General features: G+C 39.2%; 1 protein-coding gene across 2 annotated transcripts in view; it reads left to right on the plus strand.

Annotated features, from left to right (window-relative positions):
- Window positions 1-20,901, plus strand: part of FBN2 (fibrillin 2) — a 263,642-nt gene that overhangs the window by 173,056 nt on the left and 69,685 nt on the right. For both annotated transcript variants that reach the window (XM_017500987.2, XM_037728668.1), the window contains 8 exons: window positions 2,522-2,641; window positions 8,601-8,738; window positions 9,292-9,342; window positions 9,828-9,953; window positions 13,494-13,721; window positions 14,565-14,690; window positions 19,778-19,906; window positions 20,714-20,839. In XM_017500987.2, the coding sequence (XP_017356476.1) occupies window positions 2,522-2,641; window positions 8,601-8,738; window positions 9,292-9,342; window positions 9,828-9,953; window positions 13,494-13,721; window positions 14,565-14,690; window positions 19,778-19,906; window positions 20,714-20,839 (1,044 nt within the window). The remainder of the gene's footprint in view (window positions 1-2,521; window positions 2,642-8,600; window positions 8,739-9,291; window positions 9,343-9,827; window positions 9,954-13,493; window positions 13,722-14,564; window positions 14,691-19,777; window positions 19,907-20,713; window positions 20,840-20,901) is intronic.

The following is a 20,901-nucleotide window of genomic DNA, read 5'->3' on the forward strand; positions in this document are numbered from 1 at the left end:
GAGCCAGTGGTGTTTAATAGTGTAACATCAGGTGATGATGTAAATGTTAAGGCACTTTAATACCAAATCAGGCAACAGTGAGGGTTAGAAAGAGTGATCTGCACTCATTTGAAGCGTACTTTTTCTTAATCTGAGAGATTTCTTTAATGTAAGAACAATTTTTTATGTCTGTCATTTATAGGAAAGAAGTTCATGTTATGTAAATAAAGAAGAAATGTTAGGCAACTATTTCGGCTCCAGCCTTATGACATTGGAGGAAATAAAAATGATTTATCATGGGAAACCTAACCAAATAACTGTTATTTCTACACTTTCTTCCCACTGTTATTTGCATTTCATTAACTGTTTTGCAAAGAATAGACTTGAAGGCTACTCATCTCTTTTTCCCTTGGGTCTTTTTCTTATTTCCACCATTGCATTCAAACAGTAAATGTTTCTGTCTGAAGCAGTTCTCTTCACTCTTTTCTTTCTGAATTAATTTCCAAAGACTGACAGGGAATTATTAGCAGATTCGTTGCAAATCTTAGTTTTTTCTGTGTATATTTGTCTTCTGCACTAATTTTGTCATACGTTTTTAGCAGACTGTTTTAAGTATGTAACAAATGGCACTAATAATAAAGAGAGTAAAGGTCTTCTATATTTCAGATTGAAGTTACAGAAACTTTACTTTTTTTGTTTGAGCTGTGCGAGTCTGTGAAAGTTAAAATTTTTACAGCAAGCTCTGTGGTTTAGATTGTGTTTCCAGTGACATAACTAGTTAAATGTAAACCAGATGTGCTTTGAAGTTTATTTCCAGGAATGTACAGTGAACTGTTTGAATCCTGGTTCCACGACATTTATAACATAAAAACATATTATTTAAAGGAAAACTAAATAGTTGATATTTGTAGTTGTCAGTGCATATGTTTATAGTTTCTGAATTCATAATTGCTTAATTCGAAATAGAGATTTTAAAAGCACACAGTACTGAAATTCTTTTTTCAGGCTTCTTACAAATGAAATTAGTAGGAGAATTATATGTGGTCTGTCCTTAGATTAGTTATCTGCTTCTTTTATGGTTACCTAGTTTCTTTTTTACATTGTGTTTTTATGAGAGAATTTCTCTACTCTGTGATTGATGTTTTCATTAGAAATCTGTGCTATATTTACAAAACCTTTTCTTGTATTTTTAAGAGGTTTTCTCACTATAAACAACCCAAAAGCAAAATACATTTCTATTTCTTCAAACAGTTTCTATTTCAAGAATTAAATTAACACCTGGATACTTCTTGAGTAATGTTGAAGTAACAAAGAATGAGCATACCTGTTTTTCACACCGATTTTTAAATTTGCATGTCAAGTCCACCAACAAAAGAAATCAACTGTGAGCCTTGCTCTTTCAGGATTATTTTAGCTTATATTTGACTTGACACATTCAAGAGGAAACATTAAAGTCTTCTAGTTATTTGTTTACTTGCTTTCCTCAGTATAGTAAAGTGCTTTATAATAAATTCATAGAAATGTTTAGAGAAAGAAAAAGTATTCTTGTGAACTTAGAAACCCCAGTGTTCAATATAAAATGTTGTGAGGTGTATTATCTGTTTCAGATAATTAAGTAGAGGAAGAAATCTGTGTGCCACTTCTTTAAAGTGCACCACTTTAAAAGTGGTTGAATTTATACTGAAAGTGTCTTTGATTTTGTTTGTAGTACTTTACCTAAAGCTTGTATTTTTTTATTAACTCATGTGTTAAACTATTTCATATTACAGGTGTGACATTTTCTCTGATCACCACTTGAGAACATAGGCACAGTACAGTTCTGCTTCTGACCATCAACAGGAATTGTTTAGATTATGGTATATGATTTCATTTAGGCCTCAAATCAAATTAATGATTATAGAGGCCTATTTAAAGCAATTATTTCTACTTAATCAAGTTTTTTTAATTTTTATTTTCCCAAAATTAGTTGTATTTTAAAAAACTAAGCAGGGTAAACATTTAAATGTGAACAGCTGAAGACAGAGAAGGTGGATAAGCACTAGAGGAGAGTTATGTACCCACCATGACTGTTTAAGTCCTTATTTCCTGATTTGTAGCCAAGAGCTTGAAATTAAAGCAACGTTGTGATATTTTGCTTCTAAGATAGACTTTTTAAGTTTTTCAGAGCCTCATGAAACCGTAAATGATCAAAGTAAATCAGCCTTTGTGCACAGGATGCTGCACCTGGAATTACATCTTATTATGCAGGAAAAGAATTCAATTTATGTAAAGTTGTAATGACATATTGAAGAAGCATGTGACTGAACTCTTTCCCAACAGGCTGATTGCTGTGGTCCTACTATGAGTCCCCAGTCCTATAGATGTGTTATCCATGATGTAAACTGCATGTCTCCATTCCCCATTCACTTTATGCTTCATAGATCCATATTAAAATTATGAGATCCAAGTTTACCAGACATTCTGGCATAGCATGGCTTGTTGGAATAATATTTTCCAGAAACACATGGCAGTTCTAACAGAATCTTTTCCTTCTGGACTGTAGATATAAATGAATGTGAAAGCAACCCATGTGTCAATGGGGCCTGCAGGAACAACCTTGGATCTTTCAATTGTGAATGTTCACCCGGCAGCAAACTCAGCTCCACAGGATTGATCTGTATTGGTAAGATTCATACATGGTATTGATGTTTCAGTTTCACTGCAAAGTTACCCACAGATCTCAGGCCTTTCTGTGGATAAAAACAGAATATGATTCCAGAAAGCCAAGAATTACACATTATATGAGTTGTTTTCACTCGATATAGAGGTAAAGCATAATAGCATGAATTAGGCAGCCTCTTCAATATTTGTTAGATTCTAGAAATCTTCCTTTCAACTAAGTAGATATATTATGTTATAACTTATAATTATTTCCATACCACACACATATGTATATTCGTTACCCTAAAAATGCCTGAGGCAGCAATAGTATCAAATCTCTACTGCGTACATTTTTTATAAACAAACTGATGGCAAACAAAAATGTGATGAAATTTGGATTCAGTTAACAGGACAAGAATTTGAAGCTTTTAAACACATAGAGGGAATTTATTATTTTTTCTTTTTTTACATCAATCATAAATTTTTGGGTTCCGAGGAAAGGCAGATAACTGTTTTCTTACTTTTGGATATCTCTAGGGGAAAAGATTCTAAAACTTATAGCATCTTTCAATATGTCTCAAAACATTTAAGGGCAGTTCTTGATAATGACATAGGATGTAGATTAAGGGAGATTAATCTATTACTGCAAGGAAAAATCCAGCATGTAAAAAGGAACAAAATTTTCCCAGTATTTTTTTCCTACTTCTGCCATCTGTGGTTCCATTCACTAGGACTATGCAGTTCACATCATTAGCTGGTATCCACTTTTAAAGTGAACTAAATATATATTCCTAATAGGAAGATACTTCAGTTCTAAATATGCCAAATTAACTGGCAGTTTTATTTATTATCTAGCCAAAATGAATGTTCACTTTCACATTTGTTGAAGACAATAGCTTTTTTCAGTGTTATGTCTGATGTTAACCATATTTAGCTGGATGCTAGAGTACCTGTTTGTTAGATAAAGTCAAATGACCAAGTCCAAAATTGTCAATGAAAGCCTTCTCTTTGGAAACACCAGCTCCTCGTTTTCCAATGAGATACAGCTGGTGAAATTTGAGCCTTGCTCAGCTCTCCATATTAGGAAATAGACTACCATCTGCCTGGGGCATTACTTTTTTCTTATAGAATTCCGGGCTGGGTTGGGGGGATGGTGTGTGGGTTGGATCCAGTAAAGCAGAAATATTTTTGCTAAACCACAATTTCCAATTGAGATGGAGTCATTTTATTATGTAAAGGAAATGAATTCAGCATTAGTCAATTAATGTCTCAGAAAACTAAATCTGCATGCCACTTGAGCATCAAAGATACTTAGTTTTTGCCTCATCATATAGGCTTCTATTATTTTGGCCTTTTTCCCTTATATTTATTGACAAAACAAGAACAAAGACTTTTTACCCCCAAGTGTTTATGTCATTCTTCCCATTGCCAACAACTAACCACCACCATATTTTTCTCAGCCAGTGTATTGTGTGCTTTCATTTATGATGATCCAATTCGAACATCCCAGTGTAGAGCTGCTCAAAATGCAATTACCCTAATATTTTTAAATTTTAGGCATTATTTCGTGTACCTTTTCTATTAAAAAGAGAATTCTAGTTGAAAAAGAAAATAACCAATAGTAAAATACACGCAGGAAAAGTCATGAATGTATAATAGGACTGTCAGTGGCTCTCATCAGTGGTTAGCCTGCAACTTTCTCTTCCACAGGGTCCAGGTCACTACATTTTGAAATTTCATGATGTGATTACTAATTTAAAATTCATATACATAGATTGTATATGAATTAGTTGATACTATGAATACTTAAGAATTTAGAATCTTTTCTTAACTTTTCTAAATATAAATTAATCACAAATCATTCTGCAAACTGCTTAAAAAGACAGTAGTATTCTGGATGAATATGATTAAATGTAATAGAATGATTCATTTGGTTATTATTTTTTGCATTACACTGCTGTGGTTTGATGGTTCTATATAATCCAGACCAGTTTCCCTCATCTTTGGCTTGGGTCTGACCCCTGTCTTCAACTTGCATGTACGTATGGCCGTGACCACTCTGCTGTCAAATCCAATGGTCTGTTCTCATTCTTCACCTTAGATTATTAGCAGTATTTGTCGCAGTTAGTTACTCACAAGAAATTTTGTATTTTTGGCTTCCCAGGCACAACTACCTTCTTTTCCTTTCGCTTGTATGGCCCATTTTCTGTTTCCTTTACTGAGTCCTCCCTATCCTCCTAACCTTCAACCTGAAGTGTTCCTCTAGTCCATCTTTGGACCTCTGTTTCTCTTTCTGCACACATTCATCCTGAGAGCCTCTGTGTTGACTCACACATTTGTCACTCTAGTTGATAGAGAAATTCTAGGCCTCAGCCTTGCCACCAATTCCAGATTCCTGTTTCCAACTGTCTGTACAGTGTCTCCACTTCAATGGCTCATCAATATCTCAAATTCTCATGTCTAAAACCAAATTCCTGCATACTGGCTTGAATCTGAGTCTCCCAGAAACATTTCCATCTCAGCAAATGGCAAATTTGTTCTTCTAGCTGCCACGCCTCAAAACCTTGGCAGCATCCTTGATGTCTTTTTCTCAAGCTGCACATGGAAGTCCTCAGCGAACCTATCGATTGCACTTGAAGTTTATCCATATTTCAGCCCCTCCTCACCATCACCACACCGACCCCCAATCCAAGTCACCATCATTTCTCTTCGTGATTACAACTGTAGCCTCTACCTTACTTTCTTTTCCCCATTCTACAGTCAGTCCTCCACATAGTCACCAGGCAGTCTTTTTAAAACATAACTCAAAGAATATCATTCTTTATCCAGGAACCCTATGAAAACTTTGGCTTCTCATTTCATTCAGTAAAAGCTGTAGTCCTAGCTGACGCCTGTGCTCCCCTCATGATCTTGCTCCTGCTGTGAACTTGTCTCCCTGTGCTGCCTCCCACCCCCTCTGCCTGAGCCAGACTGGCCTACTTCCTGCACCTGCATCCCCACCTGAAGTCCACTGATCTCTCTGGCTGGAATGGTTTTCCCTCACTTGGGTTTGAAGGGTTTGTTCTCCTTATATCTGTATTCAGATGCCACATTGTAAGTCACGATTTCTCTGACCATCCTGGGTAAAATAACAGTCTTTCTCCTGTTTCTACCCTGAAGCTAATTAACCTGCTTTATTTTTTGAGAGTTCTTAACTAACCCCTGACTGTCTACATCTGTATCTTGTTGTGTGTAGGTGGGTGGGGAGGTATACACACACAACAGTGGGCCAGGGGGTAGAGAGGGAGGGATGATGGAGGAAAGGAAGTGGGGAGAGAGAGAAGAGAAGGATGAACCTATAGGGGAGTGGGGAGGGTTATTGATGGATTTGTAGCTTTTCAGTGTCGATGCACACCTGCCTAAAGAATCACTGTGCTACAGAGTGAGGGCTCTAGAATCAGACTGCACGGGCTTAAATCGTGATGCTGACACTGTACTAGCTGGATGACCTTGGGTAAATTGGTTGACCTCTGTGCGCCTAAATTTTTCCATCTGCAATTGTACATAATTTACAGGGTGGTTTTAATGAGTAAACAAATTAATACATAGAAATTCTAGTTCCTGTAATTATCTTGATAAATCTTAGGAATGACTGTCGTTTATCTTACTTAAAATGATGACAACCAAGGTGATAAATCAGAATGAGTGCCGGTTATTAAAAGATCATTTAAATACATAGTAGCCTTACACAAACATCTCTGTTTCCTCTGTGCGATAGAATTTACAGGTATAAATCTATAGCAAGCCTGTAGTCTGAGACCTGACGTAAATGCTGATGAGCAGACCTTTAATGTTTCTCTACAGTTTTATCCAAACTGAACATTCAAGCCAGAGTAAAAAAGCAAAGTGACTGTCCAGCTGTTTTTCACACCTTTGCCCCGTAACTCTTTATTCAGTACCGGAGAGAGTTGTTTTGTTTAAACCTCTGTCTTGGTGTTTGGAATATTGGTAACTTCCCATGTTTCCTAGGGAATCAGAAATAGCTATTCCTCCCATGGTTTAATTGAAATTCCCTTTCTGTGTTTGTGGGGGTATTTTTGTTGTTTTTCTTTTTGAATTTACGAGTAAAAACTTACTATTTTTTTGGAAGATAGGGTCTCACTCTCTCACCCAGGCTGGAATACAGTTGCACGATATCACTGCAACCTCTGCCAACCGGGCTCAGCAATCCTCCCATCTTAGCTTCCTGAGTAGCTGGGACTGCAGGCATGTGCCATCATGCCCAGTTAATTTTTGTATATTTGTACAGATGGGGTTTCACCATGTTGCCCAGGCTGGTCTTAAACTGAAGTGGGCTCAAGCGATCTGGCCACCCTGGCCTCCCAAAGTGCTGGGATGATAGTCATGAGCCACTATGCCTGGCCAGAAGTAAATTTTATCTGTACATATTATTTAAATGAATTTTAAAATAAATCCTGTAGGAATATTCTTTGTTGTCTTCCAAGTCTTACTGCCACAATATGCTATTGAGGTTTTAGTAAAGTGTTTTCCACACCATCTGCATCAGAATCACCTGAGGAGTTAGTCAAAATTCAGATTCCTAAGCTGCATACCTGAGAACTTATGAATCGGTATTTTAACAAGTGCCCTGGTAATATTATGCACACTTAATTGAGAGCCACTGCTCTACAAGGAAAACGTGATATGTGGATGTATATTTTTAACCGATTAGTATTTGCCATGTCAGCTTTGACTGAATTCCTTGTCACTGCTTCAAAATCAATTAAGTCATTTATTTTTTGTTCATTTGCAAAACATTTCATTATGCTACGAAAAAATATACTAACCATTCATTATTCACTTTAATGCACATTAAAAAAAAGTTTTAAAGTGCATAATATTTCACTGTGTGCTCTACCATTCAAAAGGAAGAACTTAAATTTGATATGGAGTCAGTTTAAAATGTTAGGAATGGTTATCCCTGGAGGGTTACAGGTAATTTTTATGTCTTCTTCATACTTTTCTATTTCTTCAAATTGTTTACCATAAGTATGATTTACTTTTTGAACAAGAGATAAATCTACACACACACACATACACACACACATTTTTTAAATGCCTGAAAGAAAATACATCAGATATTAGCCCTGGGAATGCCTTAATGGGGGTTTTATAAGTGATGTTTATTTCTTCTTTGTTTTATAGGGGTTTTTTTTCTTTTAAATTATTCATCAAATAATTATCTTCAGTTGGAGAAATACTGGCCTCTCTATAACAGAACATATATTGTATGTGATTTATTTAGCAGGGACTTAAGGGAGAAGGAGATTGAAGGATTTTATACGATAAAATCTTAAATATCAAAGCATTTATCATTAAGGATAAATCTTATGAATACTTTTCACACAAGTAATGGTCTTATCATGTTGTTATAGCACGTAAAAAAAAAAAAAAAATGAAGGGCCAAGCACAGTGGTTCATGCCTGTAATCCTAACACTTTGGGTGGCCGAAGTAGTATTGCTCAAGGCCTGGAGTTCAAGACCAGCCCAGCCTGTGCCACATGACAATGCACTGTGTTTCTAAGTACCAGCATAAAATCTTGGACAGCTCCTCTTAGAATATCAGTAGATACAATTATATTAATTACCATATTATGAGAGAGAGAGATAGGCATAATATTTTATTTACATATATAAAATATACCATATTTGAATGCAGGTACATGAAAGTGTTTTCTAAGGATACACTATTACAAGTTTTAAAGTATCCTTTTTTTTTTTCTGGTAGAGATGTGGTTTCACCATTTTCCCAGACTGGTCTCAAACCCCTGAGCTCAAGTGATCCTTCCGCCGCAGCCTCCCAAAGCGCTGGGATTATAGGCATGAGCCACTTTGCCTAGCCCTCTTTTTTAGAATACTGTAATAAATGCTTTTGGTATACACAGCTGAGTTATATTTTCTTCAGAGGTAAGAGTTCCCCAACCTTTCCTGTTCCTTTTCAGACAGCCTGAAGGGGACCTGTTGGCTCAACATCCAGGACAGCCGCTGTGAGGTGAATATTAATGGAGCCACTCTGAAATCTGAATGCTGTGCCACCCTGGGAGCTGCCTGGGGGAGCCCCTGTGAGCGATGTGAACCAGGTAGGAGCCTGACTAGTGGCATCTGGGCTTCTCCTTGGAAAGCTTCTCCTGCCACTAGAACACCTCTTTCACTGTGTCGTTCCTTAGTGAGGAAGACCAGAAGATCGTTTACCTTTGCTAAAATGTCATATTTTCTGGCTAGTGTTTTCTTACCTCTGGAAATGTGTATTTGGTTTAACCTGGTATTATAGGCAGTCCTTGTAAATATTTTATACATGGAAGGGAATCTAGAATCTATCGCTAGATGACTGTATCCTCCAGAATCCTTGTTTGCAAGGTGGCTGTTGTCCTCAAATCTTTTGTTTACTTTTAATTCAGTTGTCAATGTGAGAGCACAAAGAAATTGTAGAAAACAGATCAGTACCGACGGAGTTACCACAGAAAGTCGTGTGCTCTACTGAATGAAGAGGGGACAGTGATGTCCTTGGACTCTACGAGCCCACCTTGCAGTTTTTATTTAGTTCCATTTAGATTCCATTATACTTCTTCTTGAGCATAACATGGTTGTATTTTCTTCTATAATGAAGTAAAATTTGTCCTGTTGTTCTTATAGATACAGCTTGCCCAAGAGGGCTTGCCAGGATTAAAGGTGTTACGTGTGAAGGTAAGTGTGGTGTCCTTCCTTGGATGATACAATAAATTTTTAGAGCAGTACATAAAATTAACATTCACTCTCAAACTTTGGAGATATTTATCATTTTCAAAAACCTCAACATTTCAATAAAAATACTCAATGTAATCAACAAATGCTTTAGCGTGATTCTCTTAAGCAACAGCTTAGAATTTCCTGTTTCTCCTCTCTATGGAGTTGTGTAAATTTCAGGAAGACATCACTAGATTTTAAGGCCCAGAACAGCGGGCAAAAGCGCATGTCTGGGCTGTGTTTTACGGACAGGCAAGGCTGTGGTAATTTTCACACCTGGTGCCTAGGAAAGCGGGTGGCTGGGTTGTGGAATATTTCTGTTTAACTCAAGTAATAATCCACATTGTATTGAATGTGGATTGAAAATGTTATACAGGAAGCAGGACCACACCTGCTTTTTCAGTTTGTCACATCTTTATTCCTCTGCTTGCTCCATTTCCCTGCAGATGTTAATGAGTGTGAGGTGTTTCCTGGCGTTTGTCCAAATGGACGCTGTGTCAACAGTAAGGGATCTTTTCATTGCGAGTGCCCTGAAGGCCTTACGTTGGATGTGACTGGCCGTGTGTGTTTGGGTAAGATTCACGCACTCATGTAATCTATGTATAGAACAAGACATGAATTTCCTTGTTTAATCAGTGGCCAGTCCAAAACCACTGAGTTTGTACTTGAGGAAACTTGCTTTAAATGAGATTTAAATCACTAGAGTGTATTTTAAAAGTGAATGTATTTAAGTGAAATCGTTTCTGTTTCATGCCAAAAGTTGGTACTACTCAAAATCCATCTCAAAATCTTCCATTTCTTTAACCGGATACTTTAGGTGGGTTCAGTCTTTCACCCTGAGTTAATGGAATAAGAATAAGTATGTGTTGAACACAGAAGGAAAGTTGGAGACTAGGATTTTAAAAGTGAACATTTGTCAGCTTATTGCAGCTACACCCTGAAGACAATGGGGAAAGTCATGGGCAAAGACATGTTGCTTCTGCTTGAAAACATTCACTGATCCTGGTCCTTCCTTTACCACTATTAGAGTTTAAGTTTTCTTAATTCCTTATTTTTTAAAGATCTGCAGCAAGGAATCTCTTTCTTTCAACATCATATCATAGGAATGGTGATTTGACCTTTTTCTTTATTAGTGCCATGTATGACTGAACTTGAATTTTATAACTGAAAAAAAATTTCTATTAATTTTCATTGTATGTAACAATAATTTTTTATTTACCTACGGAGATTTTTCCCCAATAAGCTATGCAACAGTAAATTTTTAGTTTGTTGAAGAGCTTTACATATATTTGGATTTGAAATTTAAGTACATAGACAAAGCATGAATAATAGTGGTGTTATATGCAATGATCTTTAAAGTCTTTAAGTATCTCATTGATTTTTTAAAATTTACTGGTAAGAAAAAGTTTGCAATACCATACAGTTTAGTTATAATAATTAAAACAGATTTCATTTTAAGTTAATTTTTGACAGCACATTTAAATCTTGATTGAAAGGATGACTGTAAAATTATATGAAATTATTTAGAAAACAATATCCAAAGCACAAAAATAAAGAAAATTTCTTTCAGATTTTTAAATATTTTTAAAATTATCTTTAAGTGATCTACAGTGTTTAGAAGTAAGTATTATTTGGAAATGACAAAATATTCCCCCAAAACTATGAAAACTAAAAAAGAAGAAAATGACAATATCAGCATGGTCAAATGACTAATAAAATCAAGTTATCTTCTATAACAAAAGGCTGTAATATATGAAGATATATCATTGATTGTAAATTAACTCAGCAAAATAAATTTTCAATAATGTTATTCAAAATTATGGCTGGGCATGGTGGCTCACACCTGTAATCACAGCACTTTGGGAGGCTGAGGCAGGCAGATCACCTGAGGTCAGGAGTTCGAGACCATCCTGGCCAACATGGGGAAACCCTGTCTCTACTAAAAATACAAAAATTAGCTGGACATGGTGTTATGCGCCTGTAATCCCAGCTACTTGGGGGACTGAGGCAGGAGAATTGCTTGAACCTGGGAGGCAGAGGTGGCAGTGAGCCAAGATCACACCACTACACCCAGCCTGGCAACAGAGTGAGACTGTCTGAAAAAAAAAAAATTAAAGCCTTTTTTAATATTCTAAGAGGATATATTAGATTCTTCATCCAATATCAGGGATTACAAACTCAAATGCTTGCCGGAGCCAAGCATGCAACATATATAAATGAGTGAAATGACAACAGGGAGCAGTGGGGACTGCAGCAAACTGCAGAGAACATGTATCCTCCAGAAGTTTCCAAACTTATATTTTAATTTTCATGCAAAACAATCACAGCATTGATAGGCCTTATGTGACCAGTGTATTGACTTTTAATTCCTGATATAAATATTCATAGAGATCTCAGTAGTAAAGATATAGGATTACTCTTTCTGGTCATTATTACTTTTTACATGCTTAGTTAAAATGCCTTTCCCCTGTCACCCCAGTTTATTCCAATAAGCGGTGGAATGGTGCATTTTTAGTTTGTCTTGAGCTTCTTGATCAGGTTCCGTCAGTAACCTCACAGTGTGACTCAGGCCAGAGTTCTTAGTTCACCTGTACTTACATAAGACTTTCACTTCTTGGGAGGATTCTTAATTACCTGCTGACATGTGGGACGGAGCCGGCTATAAGAAGACTAGCCCCTTGGAGCCCTAGGGTAATGAGACTCTGGATTAGTGTCACACTTCACACTGGCAAAGCATGTGGCTTTTTGATTCATTTTAATGTAGATATATAAGGCAGAATCACCTTCTGTGGATATCTACATTCAGTCTGCTGAATCAAAATAAAACTTTACCACCATTATTTTTTCTTTAAAAATAGGACTTTTTCCAGAGTAGCTGGAATTACAGGTGTCTGCCACCATACCTGGCTCTTTTTTGTATTTTTAGTAGAGAAGGGTTTTTGCCATGTTGGCCAGGCTGGTCTTGAACTCCTGACCTCAGGTGATCTGCCTGCCTCAGCCTCCCAAAGTGCTGGGATTACAGGTATGAGCCACCACACCCAGCCTGGGCAACACAGAGAGACTCCATCTCAAAAAAAAGCAGGGCTTTTTAACTCCAGTACTCAGAAATGTAACTTTAGGTTAAAGGCCATTGACAAAGTTGATGTTAACTTAGATTTAGAACTTGAAAGGATCAGTATTGACAGTAACTAAAGTAGTAAACATTAATTTGTATGTGTACATTTCCATCGGGGTCTCATTCCCTCTGTTAAACAGTTTTCAGCCTCTGGAAAGGATTTGATGTCTTAAAATGCTCTTATCAAAGAAATCATGTTATTTGATTAAGAAATCTTTTCTGAACTCATTATCCATATTTGTAATTAAACAGCCAAGTGCTTGAGTGTAATTTGAAAATAAATCTATTTGCTAACAGATGAACGTGTTATTTATAGACCATGCTGGTCTACCCTATTTTTAGTTGTAGGCTGCTGTTTATAGATATTCTAAGGTCCTGGCTAGCAGAGGCTAAGCACTGAAACGTTGGTGTGTTTTGAACTTGAAGGGAAAATGTGACATTTAAACAAATAATTGGCCCCTTAACAAGGAAAATTCACATAATTCAAGGAAAAACCATGATGCAAAAGGTAAATTTGGCAGGAGGAAGAAAAGCTTTAACTGCAATAACATTGTAACACTTCTCTCTTTTGTAGTGATTTTAATAGTTGTAACAAATTGGCAAATAGATTATAGCTGATCATTTATTGTTTATGACTGGGACTGACAGGGCTGCTTAAAAGGCACTTGAAGCAATTCTCTCAACAGGAAAAAAAAATTCTTAAAATTATCTTACTTTTTCCAACGTGAACAATACAAAAATGGAATCATAGACATGAAAGAGTAAGGTCATGAGAGAACCTTTTCTTCCTGAGGGTTTCTCGTGAGAATTAAGATTGAAGAGGAACTCACCTTTGTTCTCCTTAAATGTCTGTCATTATGGAATCCATTCCAGGAGGTCAGGGACTGTATCTTGCCCCTCAGTACACGGCAACGGTCCTGCATGATGACTGGTGACTTGTGACTATACAATGGAAGTTTCAACTCATTCTCACCCTGTGATTTTGCTCTCGATGTAGATATTCGCATGGAGCAGTGTTACTTGAAGTGGGATGAAGATGAATGCATCCACCCTGTTCCTGGAAAGTTCCGCATGGATGCCTGCTGCTGTGCTGTTGGGGCAGCTTGGGGCACCGAGTGTGAGGAGTGCCCCAAACCTGGCACCAAGGAGTATGAGACTCTGTGCCCCCGTGGGGCTGGCTTTGCTAACCGAGGGGATATTCTTTCCGGGCGGCCGTTTTACAAAGGTAAACTGCCCGCAGCCAGCACCTTTATCCTTCTTCAACAGAAAACCTTCCACATTCTCTGAGAATTGGTTTTGCTTTAAATGTTTGACTTCCCACTTTATACTCAGTTAAACATGTTTCATGGTCAATGTTCTGTCGCAAGAGTATAAATCCCCTCTATATGACAATGAAGTAGAGATAAAATGGATTCCTTGTCTTGCTCTTCTACTGTTTGTTCCTCTACAACCTGAGATGGCGCCCTGATAGCTACATCTGTAGCAAAAAGTTATCTATCCCCACTTATATTTATAAAACAAGTAGTGAGAAATAAAGGGACCAGAACTGTTTCTTAAGAACATAGGATCTATAGCTGGGCACGGTGGCTCACGCCTGTAATCCCAGCACTTTGGGAGGCCGAGGTGAGTGGATCACCTAAGGTCAGGAGTTCGAGACTAACCTGACTAACATGGTGAAACCCTGTCTCTACCAAAAATACAAAAAATAGCTGGGTGTGGTGGCATGCACTTATAATCTCAGCTACTTGGGAGGCTGAGGCAGGAGAATCACTTCAACCTGGGAGGTGGAGGTTGCATTGAGCCAAGATTGCACCATTGCACTCCAGCCTGGGTAACAAGAGTGAAACTCTGTCTCAAAAAAAAAGAAAAAGAAAAGAAAGAATATCGGGTCTTTTTCACCACGTGAAACTTCTTGTGTGATGTCAGTGTAATCACTGAAACATATTGTAACCCTGTTTTTTACCTGGATGTATTATTGTTGTTCATCATGGTAGATTTTTAACTTAAAGTGATGGACCTAATTGTTTACATCAACCAGCTCTACATTCTGGCTTTATTCTGCTTTTAGACATCAATGAATGCAAAGCATTTCCTGGGATGTGCACGTATGGGAAGTGCAGAAATACAATCGGAAGCTTCAAGTGCCGTTGCAATAGTGGCTTTGCTCTCGACATGGAGGAAAGAAACTGCACAGGTAAGATGGTTCTTCTGTTTTATTTGGGAAACTCTGGCTTCTATTCTTTCCTTTACTGTGTTTGAAAGTACTGCCCTAAAAAGCCCATCCTCTCATTGAGAACATGAAAATTTTTATTTATTTATTTAATTTTTTTCAAGAGAAAAGGTCTCAGTCACCCAGGCTGGAGTGCAGAGACATTATCATGTCTCACTGCAACCTCACACTCCTGTGTTCAAGCAGTCCTCCCACCTCAGCCTCCCTAGTAACTGGGAGCACAGGTGTGTGCCACCATGAGCAGCTAATTAAAAAGATGATTTTTTTTTTTTTTTTGGTAGAGATGGGGTCTCACTTTGCTTCCCAGGCTTGTCTCAAACTCCTGGCTTCAAGTAATCCTCCTGCCTTGGCCTCCACAGGTGCTGTGATTACAGGCTTGAGCCACTGCATCCAACTCTGTCATTTTTAATTTTTATTTTTTCCTATGCTTAAACCAGTTCTCCAAATAAACTCGTTGTGAGAGAACTGTAAAATAGCATGAACATGCTCTTTGTTTTACATTTAGGAACGACATACAGATAGGATTTTCAAAATATATGACTACTAAAGAAAGACAATCATTAAATCTGCAACAATTATATAAACTTGAGTAGTATTCTCTTAAAGACTTTAAGGTTTGTGATACAGAGGTTATGACTTCTTTGCCTCATCTGTCAACAGGAATCTTAATGTTAGGCTTCAGTCACCATCCATACCCGTAACCATTCTCTTTGAAAAAGATGTAAAGCTCTAACATTTTCTATTAGATGGTATACCACGTTGTTCCAGACACTTGAGCTGTGTCTTCAGGATCTGGTTCTCAGCACTCTGTTTGTTCTTATTATCCATAGAATGTCCCCTTTTTGCCCTCCCTCCTGCCTGCTCCTCCTTCCTGACCGCGCAGCAGTGTCTCTTGGCTGCTTCCTGTGCCTGCACAGCCAAGGCTATCTCTGAGCATTTCACAGCTGTCCATCTGGCCTTCTGAAGTCCTGCTGCCTGGAAGTCTGCTCAAGCCCTGTGCCAGTCTCCAGAGCTTCCTCCCCTCCCCTCTGTTTTCTCCTCTCTGGCTGCTGCACTTTACTGGGAGTCTGAGGAGCACTGCCTGAAATTCCTGCATTCACCTCCAAGCCCTCGAAGCTGCTTGGCAACACTCATATTCACCTCCATTCATCACTTTCTGAATTTCTCTCAGCACTACTTCTAAACCTCTCCCCTGACTTACATGCCCTCTCATACACTGCCCCCCACCCCCATCCATTCCCGTTCACCTTCATTAAGAATAAATCTGATTGCCTGCATCCTTCTCACACAGCCTCCTCTCTGGTGATAAAATCTCCTTTATTCCCCACTCCCTCTCGAGACTCCAGTATCAGAGAATGAGGTGTGATGCTCTCCCTGGATGTGGGGTTAACTCCTCTCTTCGCTCCTTCCCAGCTTCTGCTCCGGGTTGTCTCATCAGGTTTGCCCTCTCTTCTCTCCAGCATCTTCTCCTCTTCCCTGTTTCCTATTCCTCAACATATACACAGTTTCAAAATGTCTCCTCAGCCCTTCTTTGCTCTCAAGCTACCATCCTGTTTTCCTGCTGTTAGCTCTCACCCCTCTCTTTCAACCCGCCCTTTGTTTTGTAATTTTGACTTTTGCCGTCCGTCACTCAGGCACATACACATATACTCATGTCCTCTTGCAAAACATCTTTGTGGCGTTAAAACGTCTCTCCTGATGCATATGCTCCTGGACCTCTCTGCTTGCCAAATCTCTCCTTGATATTTTCTTTTCCCTTAGTTTCTACTGTATTTTCCAGTCTTGATCATCCTTCTATGCAGATGACGTTTCTTCTCTAACCTTTACAGATTCTTCTTGCCTTTCCCATCTCTTGGGTGTTTGCCGGAGTCCTCTACTCAGCATTCTGTCTCTCAGAGTTCCATCTACCATCATGACTTCAGAGATGGCCTCTGCTGAGCTGACTCCCAGATGCTGTCTCTAACTCTCCCTGTTCTTCCTGAGTTTCACTCCCACATTTATAACTTCCCATCTGGACAGTTTCTTTTTGTTGTAATCTTTCTTTGTTCCTCCCCCTACCTTGTACTTTCTCCTACTAGGGACTTCCTTGTAGGTATTAGGAGTATAATTTTGAACAGGATTGAAGCCTCCAATTGAATGTTGATGTCTCTCTCTCCCAAAGTGAAAAAGTTATGCAAATTCTTTTATCAAACTGGCTATTTCAAGTACCTTTGATATTTTTTCTTGACACAGAGGCAGGTTAAGCTCCTCAGGAAACAGACTCCAAGGCAGAGATGAGCATTCAGGAAGTTTATCCGGGATTGCTCTTGGGATGAACAATGAGGAAGGGAAGGGAGGAAAGTAGAAGTGGACAGAGAAAGAAACTGGGCTGTGAGGCAGTCCCACTGAAGTCCTCAGCCCATGCCACTGGGAGTTCTGGACTTGGGATGGCCCATCAGAGTTGCCTTGAGTAGAGCATGGAAGCCATGCAGTTAGATACCTGCATGACCAATCTTGGGATACAGCTGCCCAGAGAATAGGGGAAGAGGTCCTCTTAGACAGTCGACATCGGAGCCAGCAACACTCCCAGTAGCTGAGGGGGTGAGGGAGCAAATCCTTCCTTCCTGACGAGGGACCTGGGGGACGTGTCACAGTATCTGCTATATCGCAGACTCCTCCAGGATCTCCCAGCCTGCTAAGTCCCCACAATCAAATCCTTCACTGCCACAACCACCAGGTTAGCCGTCCAAGCAGGGCTAAATTATCTAACTTCCCACTCAACAACTTCCACTGTTACAGGGAGTCCTGGTCCTGGATAAAGCAGCTCAGGGTTCTTCCAGTTCTGACCCCACCTCTTCCTTTGCTGTGAGATTAGTCCACTTGCTTCATGTCTCTAACACTGTCTTTTAGCTGTGTAAGAGAGACTTGACAGGGCCGCATTGTTTGGGATATAATGTGAAGTTCTGTGGAAAATTTTTGGGCTCCCATCTTCACAGAAGGAAAGGCTAATCTCCTCCAGTGCTGGGGGCTTTCAGTGAACCCACGGGTCCCTCCGGCACCCACACTTGTTGTCAGCCTTTTCAGTCCAGCCAGTCTGTGACTTACTGCTCCCCGAAATGCTTCCTTTCTCTTCACCAGTGTACTTCATCTCTTGCCTCTATATTTATTCTGTACCTTTAAAGCTGGCATTTCTGTACAACCTTCAACAACCAATTCAAAAACCATGCCCTCCAAATTACCAATTCTTAGCAGAGAAGTTTATATATACATGTATAAATATATATATATATATATATATATATATATATATATGGCACTTTCTATGAGACAGACACTGCTCTCAGCACTTAACAAATATTCATTTAATTCTGTGAGGTGGATTCTGTGACAAATAAGGAAACTGAGTCACAGAGAGACTAAATGATTTTCCCAAGACCCTATTCTCAGTAGATAACAGACTGGGGATCCAGGTATCTGGTTCTAAAACCCACACTCTTTATACTATGAAGCTCCCACCACACCACATTAGCCAAAGCTTGTCCCTGCTCCACCCCAGAACCCATTCCTCATGTAGCTCTTACCACCAGTTCCTAGATACTGATAGATAAAAAGAAAATTGATATACATATTGTTAGCTACTTAATTAAATCCGTGAATTCTGTTAAGATGTGTTTTTAAAAGAAAATATTTACATTTTTTTCACATGGCCTGTAATGAGGGAAATAAAGATCTTCTGTAATTGGAGACAGAGAAAAATTCAGTTAAAGCTGGCAGGAAGCAGGGACTGAGACCTGCCTCCCAAGACAACATGCATAAATTATGCACTAAATCCTATGATTTTAAAACTTCAAAATTAAATTCATCAAAATAAAGAGATAGTGGTGAAGCATTTTCCCCCATTGACAAATTTTTAGATTAAAAATTTTTAATTTTTGAACTAAAACATTTTTAAATAGGCCATGTTTTCTTAAACATATTTTATATAGACATGACTTCTCTATTGAAAAATCTTAGTTATTAGCATAGGAGATTTCTCAGAGAACTCTGTGTTTGAAAGTATAGATGCTGAAGATTATTTACTGTAATATATAAAAAGAAGAGACAAACTCACCCACACAGTCCTCACATGATGGTGGCAGCTCATGTCACCAAAGGGCTTAACAAATCAATAAGCTCTTTACATATGAATATGACACAAAAACACAAATTGGGGCACACACCATGATCCTGCCCTATGTGTACTCTCTGGCTCAGGGTTGGTCCATCATGGCTGCCTGTTTCTCTGGGGTCTACCAGTCGCTCCTGCCCAGAAGCAGGGGGCCCTGCCCTCACATGCTCCCACCTGGGGTAGCACGGGCTAGTGTTGTAGACCAGCACTGTCTTCCGGTCACACATGAGGTTTCATTCCATGGAGGCCCGGCTGCCTTATTTACCACGTGCTTCATTCAGTCCATACCACAGTTGCTGGGTTCATCCTTCTGTTAACATTTTTCTTTCCTTCTTGCTTTTTCTTTTCTTTTTTCTTTCTTTTTTTTTTTTGAGATAGGTTATCCTTCTGTCACCCAGGCTAAAGTGCAGTGGTGCCGTCATACGTCATAGCTTACTGAAGCCTTGACCTCTTGGGCTCAAGCAATCCTCCCACCTTCCACCTCAGCCGCCTCATTAATTTTTTTTTTTCATAGAGACAGGGTCTCCCTGCATTGCCAAGGCTGATCTCAAACTCCGGGCCTCAAGCGGTCCTCCTGCCTGGGCTTCCCCAAGTGCTGGGATTACAGGCATGAGTCACCATGCCCCCCAATCTTCTGTTACTATTTCTAAGCCACAAAAAGAAATCCACAATTCAGAATTTTTAAAGGTGAAAAGGCACCACTTGCCTGTTGGTGCGACAGTTTTGGCAGTTGGGGAAAGGAATGTGCCTCAGGCCACGTGCCCTTCTATCTGGATCTACTGAAATGGTACCCTTGTACTGTGAGCCACTGATTCCCCAACGTTTCAAGCGTGCAGCATCTTCACTTGGAAGGCCAAGCCTATCTGATTCCATTTTTAAATTTCTTTTAAACCCTGTGAATTAGACATCGACGAGTGCAGGATTTCTCCCGACCTCTGTGGCAGTGGAATCTGCGTCAATACACCGGGCAGCTTTGAGTGCGAGTGCTTTGAAGGCTATGAAAGTGGGTTCATGATGATGAAGAACTGCATGGGTAAGCACCGTTAGCTCTTCCTCACCAGCTTGAAACCATACTAGCACAGACTCATTCGAGCGCATAACCTTAGCTTATCTCAGGGATGTGAACAGCATATGTGGCCAGGATCTGTGGTGAGAGAGAGAAGAGATTTAATATCAGACAGGAAATGCACTCCCGGATAGCTCTCGGGGAGCTCCAACCTCTTGGCACCTTCATGGCAATGAGATGTTCAGACTGGATCCTGTTTATTCATAGAACCTAAAATTGCACAGACTAGGTACTTAAGTGGGACTCATTTAAAATGCATGGCATCATGTCGTGGCCCCAAGATTTGTATTCAGTCATGCTAATCCCATGTTTTTGCTCTTATTGGTGTGCTATTACAAACCCTCTTAGTATTCCCAACCTTTTAGCCCACCGTTTAATTTTCTGTGCCTTATGGGACTTACCTCATAGGATGTAGTAGTTTATAATTCTAAGATCTTCTTTCACTCTGGTTAGAGTTACAGACACCAGAATAACTGACAACAATATATATCATGAGTCTGGGGTGATATAAAGCAAATATTATTTCTACCTCTTGTGAGCCTGTTCATTTCATGCAATTAAATTTCTTGAAAGTTTACTGCCTTTAGGAGTAGAATTTTTAGTGTTTCTGTTGGTCATAGGAAAAGTGAGGAAAGCATTAGCCCATCCCCTGTGAAGCATATCTCTTAGACTGACTCACACTCTCACGTCAGATAATATTCTTTCTCCCACGCTGTATGTGTGAATATTTTTCCCTCAGAGTTCTTTAATGGATCTCACGTTTTTACCTTTCAGACATTGACGAATGTGAACGTAACCCTCTCCTTTGTAGGGGTGGCACCTGTGTGAACACTGAGGGTAGCTTTCAGTGTGACTGCCCAATGGGACACGAGCTGTCACCATCCCGTGAGGACTGTGTGGGTGAGTTTGTCTCCTCAGCCCATAAGCCTGCCCAGCACAACTGGTAAAGACCAGGGATCAGC

Source organism: Cebus imitator, unplaced genomic scaffold (genome assembly GCF_001604975.1).
Source record: "Cebus imitator isolate Cc_AM_T3 unplaced genomic scaffold, Cebus_imitator-1.0 Scaffold275, whole genome shotgun sequence".
NCBI lineage: Eukaryota > Metazoa > Chordata > Mammalia > Primates > Cebidae > Cebus > Cebus imitator.